This window comes from Ictidomys tridecemlineatus, chromosome 7 (genome assembly GCF_052094955.1).
Source record: "Ictidomys tridecemlineatus isolate mIctTri1 chromosome 7, mIctTri1.hap1, whole genome shotgun sequence".
Classification (NCBI taxonomy): domain Eukaryota; kingdom Metazoa; phylum Chordata; class Mammalia; order Rodentia; family Sciuridae; genus Ictidomys; species Ictidomys tridecemlineatus.
In genome coordinates, this window is record NC_135483.1 from 58,834,804 (window position 1) to 58,862,188 (window position 27,385).

At 37.9% G+C, this 27,385-nt stretch overlaps 1 protein-coding gene across 6 annotated transcripts in view; it reads left to right on the forward strand.

Annotated features, from left to right (window-relative positions):
- The first annotated feature begins 5,071 nt into the window (after positions 1 to 5,071).
- Eya1 (EYA transcriptional coactivator and phosphatase 1) overlaps positions 5,072 to 27,385 on the forward strand; it is a 312,871-nt gene continuing 290,557 nt past the window's right edge. For 2 of the 6 annotated variants that reach the window (XM_078017035.1, XM_040293957.2), the window contains exons 1-2: positions 5,072 to 5,199; positions 15,969 to 16,076. In XM_078017035.1, the coding sequence (XP_077873161.1) occupies positions 16,044 to 16,076 (33 nt within the window). In that variant the 5' untranslated portion in view covers positions 5,072 to 5,199; positions 15,969 to 16,043. Of the gene's footprint in view, positions 5,200 to 15,968; positions 16,077 to 27,385 lie in introns of those variants that run through there. The other 4 variants (XM_005335818.5, XM_005335819.5, XM_040293956.2 and 1 more) reach the window with 4 other exon arrangements.

Genomic DNA, 27,385 nt, shown 5'->3' on the forward strand with positions numbered 1-27,385 from the left:
TCAATGAACCCAAGCTTTCATATTCTGGGATATCTGCAATAAGTCTATACCTATTTAGTTTATTTTGCATGATGACAATACTCACAGAACGAAACAGATTTTTTTTAAAAAAAAGTTTAATAGTAATTGACAATTGTAAACCAAAGTCAACAAAAGTACTATCAGCTATCTGCCAAAAGCATGGTCAGGAAATAGCAAATGAGATTGAACCTAGATAAGTATAAGTACTATGTCTAGGGAAATAAAATCTAAATGTCATAAACTTGAGGTCCAACTCCATAATTTTCATGAATCAAACCTCTAAGCATCTCTGCTTTGTTGGCCATTAGGGTTTGCTAATGGAGTTCCAATTCTCTTCTACACCACACTGGAAGAGCAATATGGTGGATATTTTTTAAAGTTCACCTGAAATTTTATTCTTGAAGGAAGAGGTGCTACTTTTTTAAAAAGTATATTTGTGAGACAGAATAATATATCATGCTTATTTGTCATACGACAATAGAAAATTTTAAAAAGGAACAATCAAACCATTGCCTTTGGGTGGGAAAGAGGGAAACATGTGACTACCACATTGAGGAATCATATTCCCCCAAAGCACATGTTAGATGTCATCTCTTTACTGAGGTAAGGCTAGCACACAAATGACATACCTTAATAAGTAGAATTATCTGGACAAAAATAAACTGGAAACTCAGAAGAGGTCTACCTGTACCAGCAGTTGACAATGAAAAGCATACACATTTTTATATATGCCAAGAGAGAAACTCAATAAAAGAAAAATTAGGCAAATTAGGTTAAATATGCAAAAACATTAAATTTCAATAACTTTGGAAGATTCATCTAAAAGTGAAAGCTCAATAGAACAGTATTTTTTTTAAATTAACCAAACATAGAGGAGATTGTCCCATAGTATTTATACATGAGATATGGAATATGAGTAGAAATATCACTTGAAAATTAACCTCTTTGCTTTGGTAGAAATCTGGCCAAGAATCTTACTTTTGCATCCCTCACTTGACCTTCTAATTTAAAAGTGCACAAATACAAAGTAAATTTGTTCCCTATAAGATCTTTTAACTGTACACCTGCAGAATCCTTGCTATGATCAAAGAATCTAGTGATGTCCTCTAGAAGTTTTCAATTAGGGAAAAGGGAAAATGCCTTTCTTTCTTTCTTTCTTTCTTTCTTTCTTTCTTTCTTTCTTTCTTTTTTTCTCTCTTTCTCTCTTTCTTTCTCTCTTTCTTAGTGGTGCTGGGGAGGGAAAATTTCTTTATTTCCCTCCCTCCCTCCCTCCCTCCCTCCCTCCCACTCTCTCTCTCTCTCTCTCTCTCTCTCTCTCTCTCTCTCTCTCTCTCTCTTTCTTTCTTTCTTTCTTTCTTTCTTTCCTCTTTCTTAGTGGTGCTGGGGGTTGAACCCAGGGCCTTGTGTAAGTGAGGCAAGCACTCTACCAACTGAGCTATATCCCCAGCCCCCAAAATGTATTTCTTAATGTTATTCAATAATAGCTGGTTAAGAAAAACCAATCCTAATATATTAATAAGTAATTGGATGTAAAATTTGTCACTTGTATAATAAGTTTCTATTTATGAGTAAACTTCTCCTTGCTTTATTTCATAGATACTATTTTAGGGGATCAATAGCTATAGAATTATGTTTTAGATTACAGGGTATTTCAGTAGACTAACTATATACTCGACTATATACTCTTATTTATAATATAAATGTCCTGGGGCTTACAAATGTGTCTTTAGTGTCATGCATAACTTCTGTTGTTATTATTATTCCAGTGCCTTCAATTAATTCTCCTAACCAGATGTCCTCTATACTAAGAGTTAATATGACTCTTAACCACATTAAGTAATGTGTCTAACTGAAATAAAAAATCCCACTGTTGAAGCAAAAAGGAGAAAAATGGTCTCTTAAAAGTTTCATTGAATTGTTACTGTAAAAAGAAAATTACTGGCTTACACCAGAATAGTTGGCTTTACTCTTGGCTATTCCCATATGATCCAGTATTCTTTTTGCTGATTTTCAAGAATAAATGGATATCTAAGTTAATGGGATAGATCTTCATCCTCCTTTTTATGGAAAACTCTAATTAGGTGTATTTGGCAAAGTTTTCTATATGTAATTACATTGTCATACTAAAAAGGGAGATTTTTCAAAATGCATGTGTATATGAGAGAGAGGAAGGGAAGAGAATAAGAGACAGATTTCTTTTGAATCAGCATTGGCTACAACATATCCAACTTGTCAGTGCAGACAGAACACAAACACTCAGCTCAAATAGTTACAGAGCTCCTATTGACTTCTGTCCTTCATTTTCTAAATATCTGCATTTGAAATCACAATCTGAATAGGATGCACTTTTAAATGTGCATTTGGTCATATGTGTTCTGTGTTTATGCCATAAGTCAGAATACAACTGTACACTTGAGCAAATTCTGTGCCTTCATGTGCAAAAATGTTTGACATTTTTAATTGTATATAATGTAGGCTAGGATAGCAGTTGGGGTTAGCATTTTATAACATATGAACTGCTGAATATCCTAAATCCAATATAAACTAGCAAATACATAATCATGTCCTTATGAAAAGTACTAGCCACATGAAATTGTTACAGATAAACATATCTATATACCCATCAAGATATGAATATAAGCTCTCATATATTCTCAAATGAATAATTATGAATATATGTTCTTATTGTATTTTAGCTTGGGGTTGCAAAGACATTTTAATTTTTTGAAATAATTTATTTGTATTTTTATTTGTGCCAAAAAAATTAAATATATTTTATGTGAAAAATAAACCGATCTTGGGTGGCATAATGAATTTGCAGAATGTGACTATATCCAAGCAGGACTGTAAATCCACACTGTGCAACTGTGATTGATTTGGGATTTGGATTTCTGATTTTGGCTGAGAGATGTGTAAAAATCTCAAGTAGTCAACAGCTCCCTATTGGCCATGCATCTGAGGGGCTCAAGAGCATTGTTTATTCCAGCAAGTGTCTGGAATACATTATAGTCGATAAATTGGCTCCTGCTACTCCTGTTTTGGAGAATTTGAAGAAGTTGTATGCTGTTATAAAATAAATGTACTCTTCTTGAATAATTTTCTTTAAGAGAAAATTCTGAATAGGACTCTATCATCCTGACAAAGCAATAATGAAATATTTTTCATATCTTCAAATTCAGAAAACTGGTTCAAAATTTGAACCAGGTTTGATGCCATGTTTCTAGAAATTAAAAAAAAAAAGCGAAGGAGGGGGAGTTAGATATTTGAATTGAGATTTGTTGTCTCTATATTTTGGGAAATATCAGGATGAAGGATGTATTAATACATAAAAAAATTTTAGAAAATGTTACTTCTGAATTATAAGGATTGATTTTTAAACATAATTTTTAAATAAATACCATGTTTACAGTTTTTCACCAAAGAAACTTTGACTGTCTTTGTTAGTATCAGACACTTACATTTGGTAGTTTTGGAGTTAACCCTTGCTCTCCTCTTAAATAAAATTTTTGATCATCTAAGCCTTAAGAGACTCTGCATTTAATTTTTTGCCTATGGGAATTCTTTATGTTTATGAATGGGTAGAACAGATAAGCAGAAAATTTAAAAAGGCAAAGCCATGCTCATCAAGTGGCTAGTTTGGCTAATATTAATATTTGGTCAAGGTATTGGGGTCTTATTAGGTTAATGTAATTTATCAATGCATTGACTTCTATAAGAAATTTTTCTTGACCAACATACATGCTTTATTTTGGAAAATTCCTGAGTCTGCATACATATAAACATGCAACAGATTAGGATCAAAAATCAGTCTTTGTGTAAGATTTCTAATTATTTCCTGTGTGTTGGTTGGTTTTATCTTAGTCTTTGAAGGTGAAGGATTAAGTCTCATTGTTCTGACTTCATGGTATCTAGCTCTAGTCAACACTCTTTGATAGATAGAGACAACAGTAAAGTGTGTGATCTAGATGATTTTGAAAGAGTGTGTACAATAATACCTGCATTCATGTTGTGCTTTGTGCTTTCCAAGGTCCTTTGCCTACATTATCTCATTTGATGGGAATAATTGAGCAGGGGCAGAAAAGGAATTTCATTTGAGGGAGAGAAGAGCCAACATTTTGATGCTCACTGAGAATGATGAGTTCTTATAAGAGTAAATCATCAAGGTATTTGCATATCTTTCACTGCATATGATTGGATCCCCTAATCAAGTAAGAGGAAGTTCCTGAAGAAGGACTATCTCAAATTACTGGCCTGTAATGGCTTCTTCATCCAAAATGTAGAATATTTTCCACGATGAATCTAGACTATCTCTAACCCCTATTAAATCAAAGGTGCAGAGGATCTTTGGGGTTACAAAAACATCCCCCTACCCAATACCCTCCCAAAGGGTTCCTTGATAAAAAAGAAAGGCAAAAGGTTTAGTAGAAAGGACAGTGGGTTAGACCTACTTATTTTAGTCCAGGGGAACCCACTTCCCACTCTTTGCCTCAGTTTTCCAATCTGCAAAATTTAAGAGCATATACCCTTTTATAAATTTTAGAAGGGTATATACTCTTAAATCACTGATGAAAGTTCTAACGTTTCTGGTTGACTGTACATTCTTTTATATCCTACTTTCCCCACCAGAAAAAAAAAATAGTACTAAGTCACTCCACCCACCATTCCCCTCAGGACCACCCCCTCGCACACCTAGCTCCCCCACAGTTCCCAAACCGACCCCACCATCCTCCAGTATCTGAAGCCTTCATTTAGAAAACGCCACAAGGCCCTGGCGTCCTAAGCACCCCGCGGGTTGTGGGCAGCGGGCCTGTGCGCCCGGTTCCAGCGCAGAAGGGAGTCGGGCTCAGGAAGAAGGGATTGGGGTTGGGGGTGGGGGTCTTAGGGCACTGGAAGAGGGCTCCCCTGGCCAACGCCGGCCTTGATGTCGCTGCTCACCCTGAGCCTCGCAAAAGGCGCCCCTCGACCGGGAGGCATCGGCGCGTTTTAAAAAAAGAAAGAAAGAAAGAAAGAAAAAAAGCCACCGCTGGCTCCAATTTCTGGAAGCCAGAGGAAGAAATTTGCCCTCAACACCCAACCAGAACCCCTCTTTGCTCTGCCCCGGCCTCTCCGTTACCCATTTTCGGTTTGTTTTTGGAAGAACCGGTTCCTCAGCCCCGCGTCGCCGAAGTTGTGCCACGAGTAAGTCCAGCCGCCGGGCCCCGGTCGCTGACCACCCTCCCCTCGCGCCCTTTTGCCACCTTCGCACCGCGGCGGCCGCGAGCCCGCCCCTGCCCGGCCGCTCCGCCAGCTCCGGCCTCCAGTGGAGTTGCGGTGACGGGGACACTTTGTTGTGAAACTAAATCTGACTCCCGGGCTCCGAGGCAGCAGCGAGAGCCCGGGGCGGCGGACGCCCGAGGCCCCAAGGGTGAAGAGGGAGGCTATCGGTGGCGCCGCCCGGGGACCGCGGAGGGGGTGCAGCCAGGGTCCCCAAGGCGATCGCCGCGCGGGGCCCGCCTGGGCCGCCTCCGAGGCCGCCTTTTCGGTGGAGGGCACGGCTGCCAGGTATCAGAAGTCACCTCTAAGGGTGCAGCAGCGCGCGCAATAGTGGGGGGCAACAGTCGCGAGGTGCCGCTGTCGCCCCCCTGCCTGGCTCTATTTGGGCGCTGCACGTGGAGGGGCTGGCTTGTTTTCTGTCGGGAAGGTGATGGCTGATTGGGACGTCAGGGGTTGGGGGAGTGGGGGGAGTCATCCTGGCCTTATTTGATGTGATTGCTTTCTTAGACATGTGCTTGCGCTCGAAGTTCCAGTAATAGGAAACATTTGGGGGGCATTCGGGGCAAGCTGATATTTATTTTTAGCGCTTTCTGGCCCCAGTAGTTCCTTCCTTTGGTCAGAAGTGGTTTGGTTGATTCAAATGAAAGAGGCCAACTGAAAGAAGTAGTAGATGAATTGGAGGCATAGACAATGTGGGGGAAATATTTCCATGAATAATTAGGAATGTAAGGAAAAAATAAGCACAAGTTCTCTGCTTTATCTTCCATAGAATTGGGGTGGGTGGGGATAATGCATATTGAATAAACAATATTCTTTGCTTTCTGTGTTAACTAAGGCCCACCTCACTTTTTTTTTTCATGGTAGACAGACTGGCTAATGCTAGCTAGATAAAACCCCTTATAAAACGTATACTTCTTTAAAAAAATTGGTTGAGCAGTGGACTCAGATCAGTCTCCAAGTATGAATTGATTCTACATTCAAAAGAATCAGTAATCCCAGCTATGAGTAAGAAGTGCAGGAACAACGAAGGAGAGGGATGTCCATATTGGCAGGGAAGGCATTCTTCCACCCTGTTCAGAGTCCATAGCACCCAGTCCTGTGTCTCTAGCTCTGAGCTGTTCATTCAGTAGATATTGGAAGATGTGCAGTGTTCCAGGCAACATGTTATATGGATTAAAAATAGTTTCTGCCCTGAAAGCAGAGTCTGATGGACCACCCTGAGTCAAAGTGACTAGTGCTCAGAGGGGAAATACAACAACAAAACAAAAACAGAAAACAAACTAGGTGTGGAAGGCTTTGGGGAGGAATGGCCTACGTAAGTCTTGGATACCATATAGTAGTCTAGATGGAGGGAGCATTTGCTTGGAGGGGAGATGTTGGCCCCAGTGACATCTAGATGTCTAGCAAGTGAGGGGAGCAGCAGATGAGGAAAAGAGGTCTAGTGTGTGTGTGTGTGTGTGTGTGTGTGTGTGTGTGTGTGTGTGTGTGTGTGGATGGTGGTAGCTGAGGCCAGAATAGAAAGAACTTTGATGTCAGACCAAATCACAAGGAATCAGACAGTTCCCTGCTCAGGAAACAGCACATTCTAGCATGTTTTACCATCAGGAACACCTGATAGCTTGGAGAGAAGGCAGAGAACAATGCTAATTAAGAGATGTTACAAAGTAAGAACTATGAAAAAAATCAAATCTGATTGTTTAGCAGATAAAAGGCAGGGTGTTTTCAAAAGGAGAGAGAACTTACAATATTGTTTTACTAATTGTTATCTTGGTAACTAACCTGAAATGAAGTTTCTAAAAGTATCTAATTGTCCTTATGCATTTAACTTACATTTAGATAAAAAAACTAGAGACAAGTTTATTGCATTATTCTTTTATGATATTTCACTCTTTACCAAGTGCATATCATCCACTTGAACACACTTATTGAGCATGTACTATGTGTAGGATGCATTGCGAAATTCTCCATCCTATGAGATGGTATTTATATCATTGCTCTGATCAAGAAACAGCCTTAGAGAATCCCCTGCAAGGTTATAGAGTTGACTGACATGTGTCAGAGTTACAGACCCAAATCATTATCCTCCTACCTCAAGTCCTTCAGTAGTCTTTTTCTTTACTGCAGTTCATTGAGACTGGCTCTGTGTTTGGTTTTCTCCTTTGTCACTTTTATTAGTGACTTAAAAGAGAAAGATAAAGGAATGCATTTTTAAGCTGGCATACTATGCAAGACTAGAATTATTTTAGTCATTGGCTTATTGAATCCTGAGTCAAAGAGAATATGAGTGAGCTTGACAGATAGGCAGAAACTGCTAACAAGATGAGAATTTCACAGGGATTAATCCATTCCTCTTATGTGGAATAGAGAAATTGTGTCTTGAAAATGGATTATTCAAAGAAGACTTTGAGTGTCCATAAGTTCAGAAAATGTCAATAGTGTTCAGATCCAGAAGCCATTGATCAACAGTCATGTGCTATGAAGAGAGATCAGAAAGTAACTCATTTAAAAAAAATTCTATAAGATTTTGTGTCTAGAGAGGAGAACTGTTGGAGGCTATCATCATAATCTTCAAAGATTTCAAGGAATATTTTGAATAGGAAGATGCCAAAATATGTTTGCATTAGTTCAGAAGAAGAAGAAAAAAATTACCCTAGAAAAGAGGGCTTGGATGGGTCCATTTTAGTTTACTATAAGGAAAAATTTCCTAAAGATGAAACCTTCCAATTCAGGACCAGATGGCTTGACAAGAGGGTGAATCTGTATCCATAGAAGTGTTCAAGCAGAAGCAGGGTGGCTATCTGCCAAGGATGTTTCAGATGATTTTTGCCTAGATGGAAATTTGAATTCCACAACTTCCTTCTGTGGCTTCATCACAACATCCCATGCTGTGTATATTTCCATCACCTTATGCCACCCATCAACTGTTTTCTCATGCAATTGAGGAGAGACAGATTTCTTAAACCTTCCTACCTTTGCCCTAATGTAAGTTTTCCTTTGGTTTTAAGGAAAGAGTGAAATCTAAAGAAACCCTGAGTCAGTGCCTCTTTTCTGACAGCTTAATGCTTTCTCCATTACTGTCTTTTTATTTTTGGTTTTTTGGCCTCTGAGACTGCACTCCTGCAGTCTGACTTCATTAGGCAATCCTTACTCTGGTCAAGAAGCAACTAAAAGTAAGAGTCAGCATCCAGGAAATGAGGAAATGGCTTTGCTAAATTTTAGTTATGCTTGTCTAGGGTCTGAGGGACAGTACTGGAATAGAGTAGGGAGTCATTTATTATCTAGTTCCTCCTAAACTGGCACATGTAACATGCATTGATTCTAAGGTCTAATAATGAATTTGGGCCCCCTGTATGAAAGAAGTTACCTAATGAATTGGACATTGACATCTATGCCTCTATCTATGGTTGGTGTTGCTTTTGAGTTTTAGCAGAAGAAAGAAAGGAAGGAAGGAAGGAAGGAAGGAAGGAAGGAAGGAAGGAAGGAAGGAAGGAAGGAAGGAAGGAAGATCTGAGCAATAAATACACTTTCATGTTATTTTTATAAATAAAGCTGCATTTTGATAATTTTCTTTTGAATTTATTATAGGCTAAGGACAGAACAGGTGTTTTACAAATTTGACCCAGAGTATTACTGAACACTAGACCAATCTGTTTTAAATTCTAAACAACAACAACAACAAAACATATCAGTTGAATCTTAATATTAAAGAGCATTATAGGTCTTCTAATCCTCACCTCTTAAATTAAGGATATGTTTTCAGACCCTTCTTCACTTCTGCACCTAAATATGAACATTATTGGTTGTTGAACCCAAACGATTTATTCAATTATGAGTAAATGTCACCTGCATTAGAAATGAGTATTGGTGGAAGAACATCTGAACAAAAGTCAGTGCTAACATCCAGTCTGAACTGGAAGGGTAAGGGCTAGTTATTGAGCCTAGTGAAGGAACCAGTCGCTGTAAAATTGGTTGACTGCTTCCTTGAAGATTCTAGAAAAAAAGAGGTTGACAACTCATAAAAAACGCAAGTTGTGGCATATTTTTAAAAAATCAATTTTATTTAGCATATAACTTAATGAGTTTTGATAATTATGTACACCCATGAAACCACTACCCTCAAGGTATAGTACATTTTCAACCTCATCAAGTTCCTTCTGCTCCTCTGCAGTCCATCCACACCCCTGCCCTTGGTTCCTGGGAACCCCTATTCAGCTTTCCATCATGGGAGAGTTTTGTGGTGTGTTTGTGTGATGGTGGATCTTTCTAGACACAGGAGTAGATATTTCATTTCCTTTGTTTTTCCTTTTGAGTAAAGTAAGAATATTCATCACTGAGGGGTAGTTACTTCATTTGGACAGCAGCAAATAACCACTGAATGGAGCTAGGTTCTTGTTTGGTTTCACTAGTCACTCTAGAGCATTTATTTTTTAAACTGAAACTGAGGTTCTAATAGGCTGAGAAAATATTTCTGATACATTGTATACAAAAACCAAAGAAGGGAGCCTAGTGATGCCCTAAATTCAGTAGACATAGCACAATCATTATACCAACCTCATGAAATTTCAGATGTTTATTCTGCAATATTGTGTTTTAGAATATTTTCTCTTGGATGCCTGAATTTCTATTGGATTTATAGGGCTGTGATTATCATGCAGTGATAACATAACACTGTTTCTCAAATCTCTCATGAGTATGTCACCAATCACTGTCAATCAGCATTTATTCAGAGTTTTCCTAACATTGTTAATGAAGTAAGTGCTATAATAAAATAATTTGTAGGCCTAATGTTCTTGAAAATATCATTTTAATATAACTTTGGATACCAAGTAAACACATCATCATTTTCCTAATTAGTGTCAGCTCATTTGATTGTCTAATTGCCTCCCATTCTTCATCTGAAGTTAGAAGGAAGTCACAGATGGTGAAAGCAATTCTATTGCACAGTAGGGTGATTACAGCTAATAATAATATAGTATATATTTCAAAAAAATCTAGAAGAGAGGATTTAAAATGATCTCACCATGAGGAAATGATAAATGTTTAAGGGGATGGGTATGGTAATTTGCTGAATTGATTATTACACAATGTATACATATAGCAAAATATTATATTGTGCCCCATAAATAGGTAAAATTATATGTTGCTCAAAAATTAAAAATTGTCATATTTTATATTTAGAAACTCTGTAAAGGATTGGTTAGCTTTCATATTTAAAATTTTAAATCAGCAGTACTAGCAAGTGGGAAATCTACAAAAGAAAATTGGTCTAGACATTTGCTTCTATGAAAACCACATCTCCAGCTATGAAAGACTTTCACCAGAATAGAGAACAAATTGGTTTTCAGAAATAACTCCTTTACTTGAGATGTGCTTCTTTGCCTTTTGAAAGACCAATGAGTATAGGAGTTTGGGGTGTGATTCTCCTGAGTATGCCTGATCTCTGTTTTGCCTGATATAACTGAATTTCCTAAAGAAGGTGGGAAAAGCAAAGGCGAGGTGACAGACACAGTGCTTGTGGCTCCTGGAGCCATGGAATAGTGAGTTGAGCAGGTCTCTGGAGGTCATTTATCCAATGGTTCATTTCACTGCAGACTTCTGTTAGTAAATGTTCTTAGATACCCCTTGATTTGATATGTTTATTCAATCTGTAGTTGTAGTCTTCTGGGGACATATTTTAGAATGGCCCTTTTCTTTTCCATAGAGCCATGTTCAATCACTAGTTTCCTTCTATTTCTCAGGAATGTTAGAGAACTCAGCACTTGGTGAGAAGGCAAAGAGTAAAGAGACGGTGTGTTGTAATGAAAATATTCTTCCATCCAAGGAGCCACAAGTTATTAACAGTGCCTGATGGATCTCTGCTTCATTAGAGATGACTAATGTGCCATCTAAAATATAACCCATTTTTCAAAAACAGCAGGAAAAATTAAAGCACATATGATGAATAAAATAAAAAAGAAATACTTTTTTCCCAATCTCATTACTCCCCACATCTACCTCCACCCTATTTTTCTTCAATCTAGAAAGATTGTCCCAAGGGTTTGCCTGAGTTGACCCTTTATCTAATTTCACATCTGTGTTATATACACACTTATTTCAACTTCTTCTAATGTTTTGCTCTGAAAATAGGATATTTGTGATAAGTAAAACTAAAAAAAAAGAAAGATAATGTTTACATGTAAGATGGGGTGCTATTTTATCAATGGCCTGGCTTCAGCTAATGGATAGAAAAAGAATAGTACCTATGAGGGTGAACGTGTATTTTACTGAATTTGGAAAGCTTTAGGTTCAGGGGTCTTAAATTCCTTTTTTTTTTTTTTTTAAGTAGCAAGAGCTGTTTGTACCATTGGGGAGAAAGATTGGTAGCAATGCTCAGAAGAGATGTTTTTTTCTCATGTGCTTTAAAGTTTCTGTATTTTGTATTTGGAAAATCAGTAGGCTGATTGCTTGCATTTGGAAATAAAATATTACTTTCAGGTATGCATCATTGAGCTCTATTGGAATAATTATAATATTTTATAATTATAATATGTATATATATATGTACATATGTATATATAATGGGACCAAATTTCATAATGTCTCTGGGCCCCCAAGACTAATTTTGTGTGATTGCAAACTTTTGTTATATTGTCCTCTTGGTTTAGTTTTGTAAAGTTTGTTTTTACAGTACTTAAGTCTAACAGTTACTTACCACTATTTATTTGCCAATGCATATTCATTAATTTCAACTCCCTCCCACCACACTCCCCCCAGAGTGGCAGGAAGAAAGGAAGCAAGTTCCTAAACCTTCTATTAATCTTGTGTTAGGTGAATCTGTAAACAAAGTTAGCAAATCTAGAATGAAGTCAGATCTAGAACCTTGCTTTCTAAAGTCTCCTTCTTCATCAGCAAAGACTAGCAGTGACCTCTCCTCCCCTGGATCCTCCAGCTGGGTTTCTTGGAAGATTGGAGAAGGCATAGTTTCCTCAGGCAGAGAAAAGCCCAGTTTAAATGGGCCATCACTTCTCCTTCCTTCCCCACTCTGGGAAGACTACTACCATTCTTCTTGCTACCTGCTGAGTTCTCCCAGCAGATGCCTGGGCAAAGCACATGGCCTCAACTGTGAATGCAGGTCAGGGGCTCCCCCAGCTAGAGCTGTGGTGGCCCCTGCTGTGTCTCCTGTGGGCTGCAGTAGCCTTGGAAAGGGCTGCTTGCTACTGTCTGCCCTCAAAAAACAAACAAAAAAAAAAAACCCAACTTCTTAGGTGGTCTTATGCAGCTTGAAAATATGAAGAGTTGAGTTCTATTTAAATGCATGCCCAGCTTAATGCTGTACAGCTATGTCTCAATGTTTTGCTTAGTTGATCTTTTCTTTGTACTTAAGGAGATGATGAAGTACATTTCAGGAAGATTCTTCTAGGCTTTTCCTGTATGCTCAGAGTGGTAACTAGTCCAGAGTCTTGGATTTGGTAGACAGGGCCCCAGGATGCCTCTCAGACCCTTGTCACTTGATGAGGGAACCTTGCACTTCAGTGGCCAATAAATTGTGGGAGTCTACTTTGTACGATTCTAAGGGGCATCTATTTTTGCAGGGTACTGTTATGGTTAACTCAGGAGGGGATAAATAAAGGATTTGGCCATTTTGGGTAAATGCACAAGTGGGTGATTAATTCAATTATCTGCTTTGGCAGGGTAAGTGTTGGGATGGTCTCTAAATGGATAATGGCCACTAGACTTCCCTCCTGGGAACTCCTGATACCAAGGCTGTGGCCTCTGCTATTCCATGAATCTCCTAAAACATAACTTTCCTGGACATTCTTATACTTCTTTTCTAGGAACCGTTGCTAGATTTAAACAGAGAGCCTGGCAAGTCCACCTCTAAGTGGACCTTCCTATGTGCTTATATGTAGGTCTATACAGTATTGTGAATAGCCATTTTCTGTACATAGGTAGGTCAACAGGTAGGTAGGACATCAATCAAGTCACTTGTTTTTAGAGTGAGCTTGTTTCATAGGACATCTAAAACAAATGGTTAGGGTCAGAAAGTTGATGGATGCCTTGGAAGTTAATTGAATAATAGTACTACCATTTAACTGCCAATTCTAGCTAAGAATTTACATGTATTCAAAAATTGTCAAGTATTAACAACACTCATTCATTCACTCATTCATTTATTCTTTCATTCAAAAATATTTAATAAATGCCATATGGGACCAGGACAAGAAAGTAAGGGCTTAGTCCTAGGCCTCACGGAGCTGCAGGGAGGCAGAGAGACAGGTAAAGAAATAATTGCAGTCCCACTAGATAAGTGCTATAATGGAAGCAGGCTTATTTATAAACCATGAAAGATCAAGTCCAGCAAAGGAATTAAGGGTTTGCCAGAGACAGGCTCCTAAATATCAGTAGGCTCAGTCATGTCATATATTTCATGGTTTGGATTGACATGTAGAAATCTGGAAACAACTATGCTGATTTAGCAAGCAGTGGAGGATTTGTAAATAAAGTCCATGACTCTCTGTGATTTTTTGATTTTTGAATGGTAGTCTTTTTTACTGAAGACATCTACCTGAAGTAGATGAGTGCTGACTGTTTTGATTTCCCAGTAATCTCCAACTTTTCTTTTTAGACCAGGAAACAATAACAAACATGCTATTTAGTACAGAATAGTTTCATCTTTAGCAGAAATAAAATTGCAAATGAAATATCTTTCATGCTCATGTAATTTGACCATTCTTAATACCTTAAACTGTTCAGTAAGTTCAATAAGGAAATATGGAAAAGAAACACATGGGAAATAATCCTGGAATATCAAATATACAGGTTTTGATTGAAACATGTTCTCAGGACAGGTATGGAGAGGATGCGAATTTATGGGAAATCAGAGGGGTCTTTGTCTTAGGCCTTCTGTGAGGACTGAGACTGGAGTTTGTCATTCTTTATATAGGTGTACTATGGGAAATTTATGTGAAACCACTTTGTAAACTGTGAAACATTTTACCACTGTAAGGCAGGATTATTATCATTACTTGAAAGTTCCACCTTAGTGCCTGGAAAAGTTAATGTGCCTCTGGAGAGCAAGTGAAGCAATGAAAAAAGTCTAGTTTATTCTGTAACATCTTTTTCCTAATTAGGTAAAGAATCCTCCAAAAGCAATGTTGGTGAGTTTTCAGATTCAGTTTTGAAATTTGTGCATTTCAAGATATTCTGTTTACCCAGTTTAACAAACATAAATGTATCCACATGACTTTTATTTACTCCTAAAACTTGAAATTATGAAATTACTTCTTGGTAAAATTTAAAAAACACAGTACTTCAATACGGATGCTCGATATCATAAGAATATGAGTCTTATATTGTTCAAGAAGCATCATTTTTGTGTGGAAAAAGGATGAGGCATATGTTTTGCATCTATGATAATTGTGAGAAAAATGAATGTGAGAATTATTCCAGTATTCCAAAATTACTTTTCAAATGAGCTATGCTTTGAATATTTTATTATAAGAAATTATGTAAGCAAATCATATGTTCATTATAAAATATAAAATATTTATATGAAATATAAAGTTGTAAGACACTATCCAGTTGAAATCTTTCATTTTTCAGATGAGGAAACTGAGATTCTTAGAGCCTATGTAATTTATATGAGACCATTTAACTCTTTAGTAACAAGAGTCAGAACCAGAATTCAGATCTCTTGAATTCTACTATTATGGGTTTCCTACTATACTGGCATTTAGAAATTCAAATATCTTCACAATAAGTGATACTAAAGTTAAACTACTACCTGTTCTCTGTTGTGCAGTTTCATCTTGGATAATATTAAGATTGTATCTTTTTTTGCTTAAAATTATATGTATATTTAATGCATATTTACATTTTTGCACTGGAGTTTATGTGAGACTGGTAGAATGATTTTTCAGCTGTCAAGCCTAAGTACAAAAACCTCAGAGTATATTTGGGTTTTCTCATATGAGCATGAACATGAAAATTAATTCTGAAAGTTAGAAAATTAGAATGGGGAGCTAGATGGCCAAATTATTGTTTTTTTAAAAATAGTTAAATGTAGAATATATCTTGCATACTACATTTATTGGCCGTGCTTTAAAGCTTCCTCCAAACCCATTCTTCCTGAAGGTGTTGAGTCTCCGAAGGTGCAGAATTGATCAACCGTGAAACTGTGACCTAATGTAAACTTGCTAAGAAATAGTCTAATAATATCCGTGCCCTGAGGGTAAAACACTCAACCCTAGTGTTCTCTCTTTCATCCTTGTTCAGACTACAATCATATTTCTTTGTTAGTATTTCCTCTTTGCATTGTGGGACAATTGACATTGATAGATAGCAGGGAGAAACTGAATTCAAAAAGCAAAAAGAACAGGGGGAAAAAAAAAAAAAAGCTCTGTACTGCTGGCTCAGAAATAATGTATGTGGAAAGCTCTTTAGCTGCCCTCCCTCATCTCTCTTTTTTTTTTTTCTCTTGGGCTGCAGCTGCTGACAGCAGGCACAACTGAACTATAATTTGGCCACATTTGGCTCATGTACATTGTGATAAACAGTGAGCCCATAATATTTATTTTAAAGATTCATTCAATGAAGGTAAGCGTTCTTGACTTGTGTATACATGCTAGTCAATGGAAAGCTGCAGATGTACAGAACAGCTCTTAATTTCATACTCCACAATTAATACGGCTGCTTGATGCTCTGTTTCTTCACAGGTGCAGGGGCGCTGGAGCCCTTTGAAGAAGTGTGGAGCTAATAGCCCATATATAATTCAGAAGAAGAAGTCTTCAATGGAAGACCCTCGGGGGATAAATGGACAGTCTGTAAGTAAACAGAATGTCAGTCCTAAGGAAAGAATTATTACTTTTAAAATCGTAATGACTATTTTTGTTGTAACCTGAGCGTCTGGAAATTTCGCAAAAGCACTTTACCAATTTTTAATGATTTTAAACTTTATGAATTAAGTAGTGCACTGTTTCATCAGCCTAACCTAATTTCTATCTTTTCTTAGAGGTATCAGTTATCAAAAGGAGAGACATAGAGGAAAAAGCCAACCTTTCGTATTATGTAATTACACCAATATGCATAACATAATTTTAAGGCTCCCATATTCCCTGGCCTCAGGGAAAACATATTTGTCTCACGAAACTTGAAATTAATGTCTACATTTGACTTACCTTGTATTTGTTTTACGAACATATGTGGATATGAGTTTAAAATGTGTGGTTTATTGTAAAGTTTCACAGTTTGATGAACTCTTGAACAGACTCTTGAGTCAAGAAACCTGTAGTTTATATATTTTTTTTGTTGTTGTTTATCTTGAGAGCAGACAAGAGAGAATTCAGAAATTTTCCTCAAGTTCATATCAGAAAGAAAGGTTTTCTTTGACTTATAAATGACTATTTCTGATTAGAGGTGATCTCATAAATAACTTCTGAGCTATTTAGAACTTGACCAATTCAGTGAATTTAATATTTTAAAACCATTTTTTTTCAGTAAGTTAAAAGTTATTTCTTTGGAAAATGTCTATATCCATATTTAGGGTGGCATGTGACTTTCCTTTTCAGATTCTCTGCTCAGATCTGATGCTTTCAGACAGAAGGTTTCCTAGCTTGGCTTTGTTCACAATAGAATTATCACAAGCCCAAAGGGTGATCTTTAGTAATGCTGTTGTGGTTCCTGTAAATGTGTGTTTTACAAGACCCATTGGTGTTCCGCAATAAGCAGTAACTGCTAATGGATGAGGATTTTAATCACAAATAGTCCAGTGCTGGCATGGTAGCTTCACAGTCATACTGTATGCAATTACTGAGGCTATTTTATGGATCCTCTAAGTCATCTTGTGAGATAATTCACATCAACCACTTTGAGATCACTTTGCGTAGTGTAGCTTATACCCTAAATAGGAAGAGCATCCTTAGCCCTTTTAGTTTGTTAGTTTGTATAAACTCCTGTGATGGCTCTGTGATATTTGATTTTATTATATTGAAAATTATTTTGTAGTATATATAAAATAAATTAAAAATAAACTCATGAATGATTTCATAGTTACTGCCACCTTCCATGTAACTTTACTTCTTAGAAATCAAGTTGATGTGTTGGAAAATCACCCACAAATTCAACAACATCTGCAAAGAAATGTTGCCAATATTTCTTCTGGTATTTCATATTTTGCCCATTATAATTTAAGAATGAAGAATTTAACTAAGATTTGAGAGTCATAAAAAACAGCTAAAAATGTAAAGTTTAAGAGAATTTACCTTGACATATTTAGTGGGCCATTGCTTATCATTTACTTCTTTTAGTTTGCTTATGTGAGAATGAAGCAGATTTGCTCTTAAAAGGTATGTGGCTGTGCTAGGGGCACAAAACTCAGGAGCAATATTTCTTGAGAGCAAACACCATGTGGCATTGCTTGAAGAAGCTGTTTCCTGGAGATTTGGCCCCTGCTTACTCAACCACATACAGCAGCCATCTCTTCAGAGGTCCCTGTGTGGAGGCCTGGGGTGGGCTCTTTAGGATTCCATCCTTCACCTTGCAGATTTTTTCTTTCCCATAGGAACATGGGAGAAAGAGACTCAAGATGAAAAGAGTACCTGGAACTTAGCTAAAAACTTTAAGGTGACTCAGGAAAAAAAGGATCAAATGGTTTTTTGGACTAGTACCCAAAGTGCTTATGTTTCCAAACATGATCAAATTTGCCCTTGCTTCTCACATTCATCTTTCAAGGCTATTTCTTACAAAATGTCTCAACTATACAGAGTGAACACAAGAATATGTTGCATCCTGAAACATTAACAGCACCTCTGTTAACCTATTGAGAGGCACAAATCTTAACTGTTCAGTTTTGACAAGTGGATATAACCGTGTAACCTGAACCCTATCTCAAAGAGCACCCACATCCCCCCAGAAAGTCTTCTTGTGCCCTTTCTGACTTAGTGTCCCTGCAGTGCCCACTCTGGTACACAGGCAAGTATGGTTCCAATCCCTTTCACCTTTGATCAGTTTTTCCTGTTGTTTCAAATAATCACAGACACCGAGTCCTCATGCTGTGTCTTCTTTTGTTTTTGCTTCTTTCCTATAGTGTTATATCTGCGAGATTGATCAATGTTGCTGCAGATATCAGGAGATTGTTCTTTTCTATTGATGAGTAGTGTCCATCATAATGTATTCTTTAAAAAATATTAAATATATTCTAAGCACTTCTCTGAGAAACTTCGATTTTTGTATCTGTAAAAGGAGGAGACTGAAATCTGTGTAACCTAATTAGTGTCCTTTCCAGCTTTACTGTTTGATGACTCTTCCTTTCTTGCTCACGGAGTTACACCTGCTGATGGTTCTGGATTGTACCTCATTTAGTAAGACTTAACACTTGCTGCTCTGAGCTTATTCTTGAGAGTAGTACTTTGATTTTTCTCATCAGGAAGATGATTTTTTTTTTAAAAGAATGCATCTGGGAAGGTTTTTCAACACAATGACAGTTTGTAAAACACCTGCAGTGTTCAACATGTACTATAGTATTACTCTCCATGGCCTCTGGTAGGGGTCTTTCTCAAGTCTCTGTGTGTGTTTGTATGTGTGTGTGTGTGCGCGCGCACGTGCGTGTGTGTGTGTGTGTGTGTGTGTGTGTGTGTGTGTTTTCCTCTGCTCTGTAGGTAGACATGTGATGAGATGGGGAGGGGGCAGTGATGCCCCTCATGTTTCCTCTAGGCTAGTGAGAGTGCCATTACTGTTTAGCCCCATGACAGCTGGTATCAAGGGATGGGAGGATGGCAATTGTGGAAGCCCTTAAATAACGGTGTGCTCATTTTTAATCTTGGGCTACTATAGATCAATATGAAAGTGGAAGCCAACATTTGTTTTTCTGTGTGTGAGTGGGGGGTACTTGGGTTTGAACCCAGGGGTCTCTATCATTGAGCTATATTCCTTGCTCTTTTTATCTTTGATTTTGAGACAGGGTCCTGCTAAATTGCTCAGGCTGACCCCAAACTTGTGATCCTCTTGAATAGCTGGAATTACAGGTATGCATCACTGCACCCAGCTTGAAACTAACATTTTTAAGGTAGTTCATAGCATTTTAAGGAGAAAAAATGGCTAAATAGGTGAAAAGTGTCCTGATCCCATAAAGTAGGCTCTTGATCCTAGCAGAGTTCTGGAAACATGTCTATTATATGTTCAGGGACCATGAACAGAAGTAAAGTAGCTTATTATTTTGATCCTTGTTAGACATAACACTGAGCCAAAATGTTAAATCAGAAATTCTATCTGTCTTATTCTTGAATGTTCTGCTTATGTGTCTCCTTCTTTGGGGAAGAGGAAATAATCCTTGTGATTTTCTATTTTCTATCCTGTCCTCAATTGGCTTCATGAGGACATAGTACATAGTGTAGAAGAAGAGATTGCAGGGACGTCACATCATATCTTTCATAGTTCATAGCGCCCCAGTTTGCCTCTCTGGGAGTGCCCACATGGATGACATTGTTTTGCTCTCCCAAAACAAGGCAGTAGATCCACTGAAATCTCAGTGGCTGTCCTGGTTGCAGGTGACCATCTCAGAGGCACAAACATCAAAGACCCAGGCTATGCTTGCATCTCTCAGTTTCTTTAGTTTCTAATAATTTCTAGAAGGAAATTGTGTCAACATAAAAAAGCATCTATGAGATCTTCAAAAAATAAGTGATAATTAAAAGTAAGTCACTGTATCTTCTTTTTGAAGTTGTAAGACCTGCAGTTTATAAATCCATGGCACAATAACCCAAACCTTGTGACCACATTAGATTTGGAGTCAGAAGACCTGGTTTCACTTTTTACTAATTGTATGACCTGGGACAGCATTCTAAGTATCAGTCTCATCAGCTCTAAGACAGAGATTATAATATTTGTCTTGTCTTATTTAAAATTACAATTTTGGAGTTCAAATGGGGGACCATTAAAAATTCTTTGGAGACTGAAAAGTGCAATATAATTTTAATGTACTTTTTTTTTCGGGAGGTGGGTACCAGGGATTGAACTCAGGGGCTCTCAACCACTGAGCCACATCCCCAGCCCATTTTTGTATTTTATAGAGACAGGGTCTCACTGAGTTGCTTAGTGCCTCACCATTGCTGAGGCTGACTTTGAACGCGCAATCCTCCTGTCTCAGCCTCTTGAGCTGCTGGGATTATGGGCATGTGCCATTGCACCCAACCCTTTAATGCACTTTTTTTTAATAGTTGCTCCAGACAATTCAATGATCTTGACATATCATACATTTGATTCAAATTGAGTAATGCACTTTTTATTGGAAACATCTCTTGAAAATGTGGTCATGGATAAAAAATTATCTGACTACCTGCAAGTCTGCAATAAAAATTGAAAAAAGCAACCACTATGCTTGTGCCAGGCATTACAAACACCAGCACTATATGTGCTTGATTATTGTATTTTCAGGTGGAATATGGGAGAAATGGAAGAAATTAGATTCCAAGACATTAAAAGGAGCACTTTACCATAGTAGCAGATAGTAATTTTTATCTCAAAAACTTGGAATGATGGTATTTTAGATCTTCTTGGAATAATGGTACTTCAGGGCTTCATTGTATTTGCACAAGTCTGCCTCTTGAGTGTCTTTAAATTATAATAAATATGAAACGCTAATAACAGTTTCTTCTGAGATTCTGGTTTCACAAGAAAATCATTAAATGACATGTATGTGTGTATGTGTGTGTGTGTGTGTGTGTGTGTGTGTGTGTGTGTCTTATTCCTATACATGGAGATTCTAGAAATAAACGTGACTTTTTACCAAAAGGGAAAAATTCAATAATTATTTTATTAACAGAAAGAAGTACATTTTTTAGTAGATATCACTGAAAATAATTATAGAAATACAACCCACGTTGTAAGTCAAACTAACGAGGAAATTATAAATTAAATCAGTTTCATTTATTCAGCTTTAACGTGAATGAGATATTTTACATAAGTGAAATTTTTGGATTACTTAAGTTTAAAATCATAGAATTCAGTGTGTTTTCCCCCCATTTCCTTTCTTAAAGTAGAAAGATCTTATTGGAAACCTACTGTATTAAGTTATCTTTTTAAGTCTCAGATATTTATGACAAAATACCTGAGAAAAACAAGTTAAAGGAGGAAAGATTTATTTTGGCTCATGGTTTCAGGCATGTTCAGCCAAATCCATTGTTTGGGGCCTGAGGTGAGGTGGAACATCATGGTGGAATGGTGTGGAGGGGATAAGCTGCTTATCTCATGACAGCTGGTAAGCAGAAAGTGACAAAAGGACCCAGGACAAGACATACTCCCAAAGGGCACTCCCTTCAATGAGGCTATACCTAGTTTTTTTTTTTTTAACCACTTGCCAATAGTTCATTCAGCTATGAATTTTTCAATGGATTAATCCTCATTAGGTCAGACCCTCATGATCCAATCATTTCCCAAAGACCTACCTTTGACTTATTGCTGTATTGGAGATCAAGCCTTCAACATGAGTTTTGGGAGGATACTTAATATTCAAACCATAAAACCTGCATTGGTTTCTTAGGGCTACTGTAGCAAAATATTACCAATTAGGTGCCTTCAAACAACAGAAATTTGTTGACTTGTGGCTCTAGAGGCTAGAAGTCTTTTGCCAAGGTGTTGACAGAGCCATACTCCTAAAGAAGTCCTGGCTTTACTTTCTGAGCTTCGGATGGTGTGTCAACAATCCTTGGCTTTGCTTTGCTTGCTTTTGTCTCTGCCTACATTGTCACATGGTGACATGTGTCCTCTTTTATGCCTGTATCTCTTCTTGTAAGGATACCAATCATAGTGGATTAGGGATCATTCTGATAACTTTAACTTTATTACTCTGCAAAGACCCTATCTCCAAATAACATCATGTTTACAAACACTGGGCTTTGGACTTCAACGTATCCTTTTGGGGAAATACAATTCAACCCATAACAAAGAATGATAAGTATGTGGGGCCTAAAACCTTATCTATTTGCCTGACTATCCTTCTGCCAGCTCAGTAATTTGAATAAGTTTGGTTTATGTGGTTGCAAGTAGTGAAACTTACCATGAGCTGGCTTAAGCAAACAAAAGACTTAAGATAAAAACTATGCATGGAACCCACACAGTTTTATTTTTGTTTCTTTCGGCACATTTTCTTCTCTCCTCTCTTTGTTTATAGACTGGTTTTTCCTGGCTGTCCTTGCACAGTCCTGGCTGATCATCATGTTTTGCACATTACTGGGTCGTCTACCAGGTGGAAAGAAAGACTCTGGTTATGCATGGGTCATGATTCTGTGGCTGATGGAGCAGGAACTGCAGCAGAAACACAGCAGCTCCCAGAGAAGCAGCTGGCCACAACTCTAAGGTTCACACGCCTACGGTGGACCTTGGGGAACCCTACAGGTTGTGATCATTGAAGCACCAGTTTGAAATGACAGTTGTAGTCTCATCTCCTTGTCTTACAGATGTGCATCACCTACATTCTACCCATCTTTTTCTTTTTTCTTTTTTGTTTTGCTACCAGGGATTGAACCCAGAGGTGCTTAACCCACTGAGCCACATTCCCAACTTTTTTTTTTTTTTTGTGGTTTGGAGACAGTCTCACTAAGTTGCTTAGGGCCTGTCTAAGTTGCTGAGGCTAGCTTTGAACTTGCAATCCTCCTGCCTCAGCCTCCTGAGCCCACTCTAACCATCTTGATGGACATATCTAATAATGAATATGCATAATTATTTTCTAATGCTTAAGACTCTTTTTTTTATTATTGGTTATGAGCCATATCCCTAATACACTAGATTTCCACCCTTGATCTGTTTGGAGCCACAGTCTTTTGCATTATCAGCACTAGATGGTAGGGCTTAGAGCTGGGGTGATCTAATTGCTATTCACCTAGGAGAGGGTGAATAGCAAACAGATAATAACATAGCAAACAGATAATAACTCACTGTGGGGTACTGAAGAGAACCCTGACTAGGATTCTGAATGCTGAATCTAGGTTCTTTCAAAAAATAACCTCAAGAAATCTATTTCAACTTATGAACCGCAATTTGATTTTTATAGAGACAATAATAGGTCTATAGTATTGGGTGCCCATGAAGAAGAAATAAGATAGCATAGGCCAAAATACTTTGTGAAGCAATACGTACAGCCAATGGTGCCAAGCCCAGGGGGTACATTGTTTTGGAAAGGGCAGAACATTTCAAGTCAGACCTGCTTCAGTCTTTGCTCTAGTCTTGGGCAAGTTTTTAAACCTCACTAAGCCTCAGTTCTTCCTCATTTGTTGAGCATGGCTAATAGCACTTCTTTTCATGATTGTGTGACTAGAAATAATACTGGAAGGGCATACCGTGAATAAAAGCACAGATGCTGGAACCCGACTCCTTGGGTTCAGAATTGAGCTGTGATGCTCACCCCTGAGCAGGTCTGCATGGTGCCTCCCCTGAGCCATCTTCTATGTCTGTAAATGGGACAGTGATTGCAGAGGATTCATGAAGAATGAATGGGGTTCCTTTTGTAAGAGTGCTTAGAATGTTGCTTGACATTTGGGAACGCTGCTCATCGTTACTACCAACATTATCCCAAATATGCCAGGCACACACATGGGAAGTGCTTAAAAAGTACTAGCTGTTATTAAAATGTATTTGACTGGGGGACAAGGTACTGTCTCTTAATTTAGATGTAATGGATGCACATTTGCAGGATTAGGATGAAATTATGACTTGGGATGTCAGACTATGCTGGAAGGAAATAGGCAGGATTTTTTATTTAAATAGGCAACACTGGTTTGGTCACATTGAAAGAGGCCAGGTTGGAATGTGATCTGAGAGCTTGAAAGGGACTGGCCATCAAAGTTCAAATTAGGCACCAGGTTGTATTAGCAGTTGGGTATTTTATGTAAAAAAATAAAACCTAGACAGGAAAATTACTCCAGAGCCAAGACAGTGACATGTTTATATTTCCAGGGCCAAGCACAATGTCAAGCCCTCCACAGGCGCTTAGTAAACGTTTGTTTATCTGAGCTGGCCAACATCTTGTGTTCTGGTGTAGCTCACTTGGTCCATACGCACTGAACAAGTGGAGTGTGACAAAGATGGAAATTGCTTGTGACTGATGCTGGAAAAAAAGAAAAAGGGGTCTCTGACCACTGAGACCCACTGTTCCTTTTCTACCTTGGATCCAGCACCCATCATGTCCAGAGGCCTGTGAGTTCCAATCATGGTGAGCAGGTGTAAATGAGCAGGCAGCAACAGTTGCACATAGTTCTCTCTCTTTATGAGTAAAAGGCTCCAACGTTGAGACTTCATGTTGACCCATGCATGACCAGAATCTTTCTTTCTACTTGGTGGATGGCCCAGTAATGTGCAAAGCATGGTAATGAGCCAGCACTACAAGGAGAGCCAGGAAAGTCAGTTCATCAACAAAGAAAGGAAGGCAGTTTAAATTCAAAGAAAAAAAAACCAAACAAACAAACAGCAACAACTTCTTGTTTCATAATTTTGTTAGGGAGGATGCTAATCCCCCGAAGTGTGAAGTATAAGAAGGCCACTTCAGGAAACAAGTAACAAATCTTTTTTTATTCCTTAAAGATAGGATAGGAAATATTTTAGGTTTTGTGGGCCAGAAGTTCTTGGCCACATAGACTAAACCCTGCAGTTGTAGCATGACTGTTGCCATAGAATAACCATGGACCCAAAGTCCAGGAGAGGGTGACTATACACAAAATGAGAGTTCTTGCATTGTCTCTTGTTGGCATTTGCAGGTGAGTTGGGTCTATAGTTACATTCTCTCCCCTTCCACAGTTTCTCCTTCTCTTCCCTTTGGGCTAGGCTGATCATCTCGAATGTGACTTGTCTTTCTCTCTGGGCCTCTTTTTATTTATTCATAAAATGGAGAACCTGGGAGAAGAGCTCTACCAATTCTAACTCAACCCTGTCATTTTGGTGTTCATATTCTACTGGATGATTGAAATTCAGCAAGATTTTGTATCACAAAATAAATGTGTGGCATCACCAGCAGATGTGTAGGAGAACCCATCATAGAAGTCAGCATCCGTACGAGCTCAAGAGCTCAGATAATCCACTTCCTGCAGTTTCAGGGGTACAGTTAAACCCCATTGTGATGCTTCTTTATGGTTCTAACTTCTTCATTCCTCAATCAATTAATAATATTTTGGTGGAGCTCACAGGATACTTTCTGTTGGCACCAATGTGGCGATCAGGTTTTTTTCTTTTATGTCTGCATTTCTGTACATCTATCATTTCATTAAATGATAAGATTATAAAATGATATATAGATATTTCTATGATTAACTTTAAATGATGTCAGGCATATCAATAAAGAAGCACCTGTATATTTTTTTATCCTATTCCCAGAAGATGTTTGTGGTGATATAAAACATGTTCACACATTCCATTTAGGAGATGGAGCCTCTTGATTGGAGTCCCTTGAGATGGACCCCTTGAATTCCCTCCCCTTGAGTGTGGTCTGGCCTTAGTGACTTACTTCTAATAGGCAGAAAAAAGAGCAGAGGTGATTTTGTGCCACTATGGATTCTAAGTCAAAAAGCCAGGGTGGCTTCTTCCCTACTTTCTTTTGGGTCACTCCTTTTGGGGAAAGCCGGCTGCCATGTTGAGAGGACACTTGTAGGGCTGTAGAGAGGCTCACATGGCCAGGTTGCAAAGCCTTCCCCAACAGTCCCATCAGTAAGCCATCTTGAAAGCAGATCCTCCAGCCCCTGGCAGACATCCTGGGGATGTTCTTATAGGAGACTCTAAGCCAGTACCCCTCAGCTAAAATCCTCCCAGATTTATGACTCTCAAAAATAGTATAAGATAATAAATGTGTTTTAGTAATTAATTAACTAATTAATGGCATTGGGAATTGAAAACCAGGGGCTTACACTCTTTCCCCAATGTATGTTAAAGTGCTAAATTTTGCGATAATTTGTTACATGGCAATAGAGAACTGGTGCGGTGATTCTGTAACCTATGTTTGCATTAAAATTTGTAAAATAATCAGTATTTTGTGGATTTTTTTTGTTTGTTTATGTTTGAGATGAAGTGTTTCTCAATTGCCTAGGCTGTCTCTTACAAGATTTCTGCCTCAGTCTCCCAAGTAGCTAGGATTATAGGTATATGTCACCATGCCCAGCCTGTGTTTATGAATAAAAGAAGTGAAGATTGATTGATAATATCCACATATAACTAATAGTACAAATATAACCAAATTAACTATTTTTTTCTCTCACTGTATTTCATGTAGAATCAGTCATTGGGGTTGTTTTTTTTTTCTCTCTGTTTTATAGACTGGTTACGTTCCAATGATAATTTATCATCTGTCTCTCAAACAGAAACTTTCTTATTCACAGAATAAGTGCTTTGAACTACTAATTAGCATAGATTTTATTCCATCTTGTATTGTCCACCTTAATGTAAAAGTTTGTTTGCCTTCAAGATCTTGAGTTACTGAAGAGCAGAGAGCATGTGAAAGGAACAGCCACCCTCCTCCTGTCACTTAGCACTGTCTCTGTTTTTGCACATTGTGCAGGCACAAAATGTTTTGCTTGAATGAATGAATGAATAAATACAATTGCCAGGAGTGGAGGTTTTGTAAACAGAGGGAAATCTTTACAAGTGCTAGTTTGGCAGCTTTCACTCCATGTGACTCCAGAGAACTAAGCACCTTTGGAAACAGCCCAGAATCAAGCTCAGAGCTTTTCTTGCTCTGCCAGGTTTTGTAAAGGTAGAGGTATCCTGAAAACAAACATTACTGCTATGAAAACTCATTAACTGGAACTCCTCCGTTAATTGAGAATTTCTGATAACTTGAGCAAAGGAAGAGGTTAATTTTGTATATATTCCTTTATATAAATAAGATTATAAAAGAATAACAATATGAAGTAATTTAGTCTATGTGAATGAATTGTAGGTGGGCAAAATGAGTTAATAATAACATACCAGAAATTTCAAGTGTTTTTTGCAAATGAACCATATTCACTGAAGAAATTTTTTCAGGGTGCTCTGCTAGGTTAAACTAGATCAAGTAATAATTATAATTCAAAGAAATTCTTGAAATTTCTTTAAGAGGTCTCCCAAATTCAAACTTAACATAAATCAGATTAATGTCCCCTTAATTTTTAAAAAATTTGAC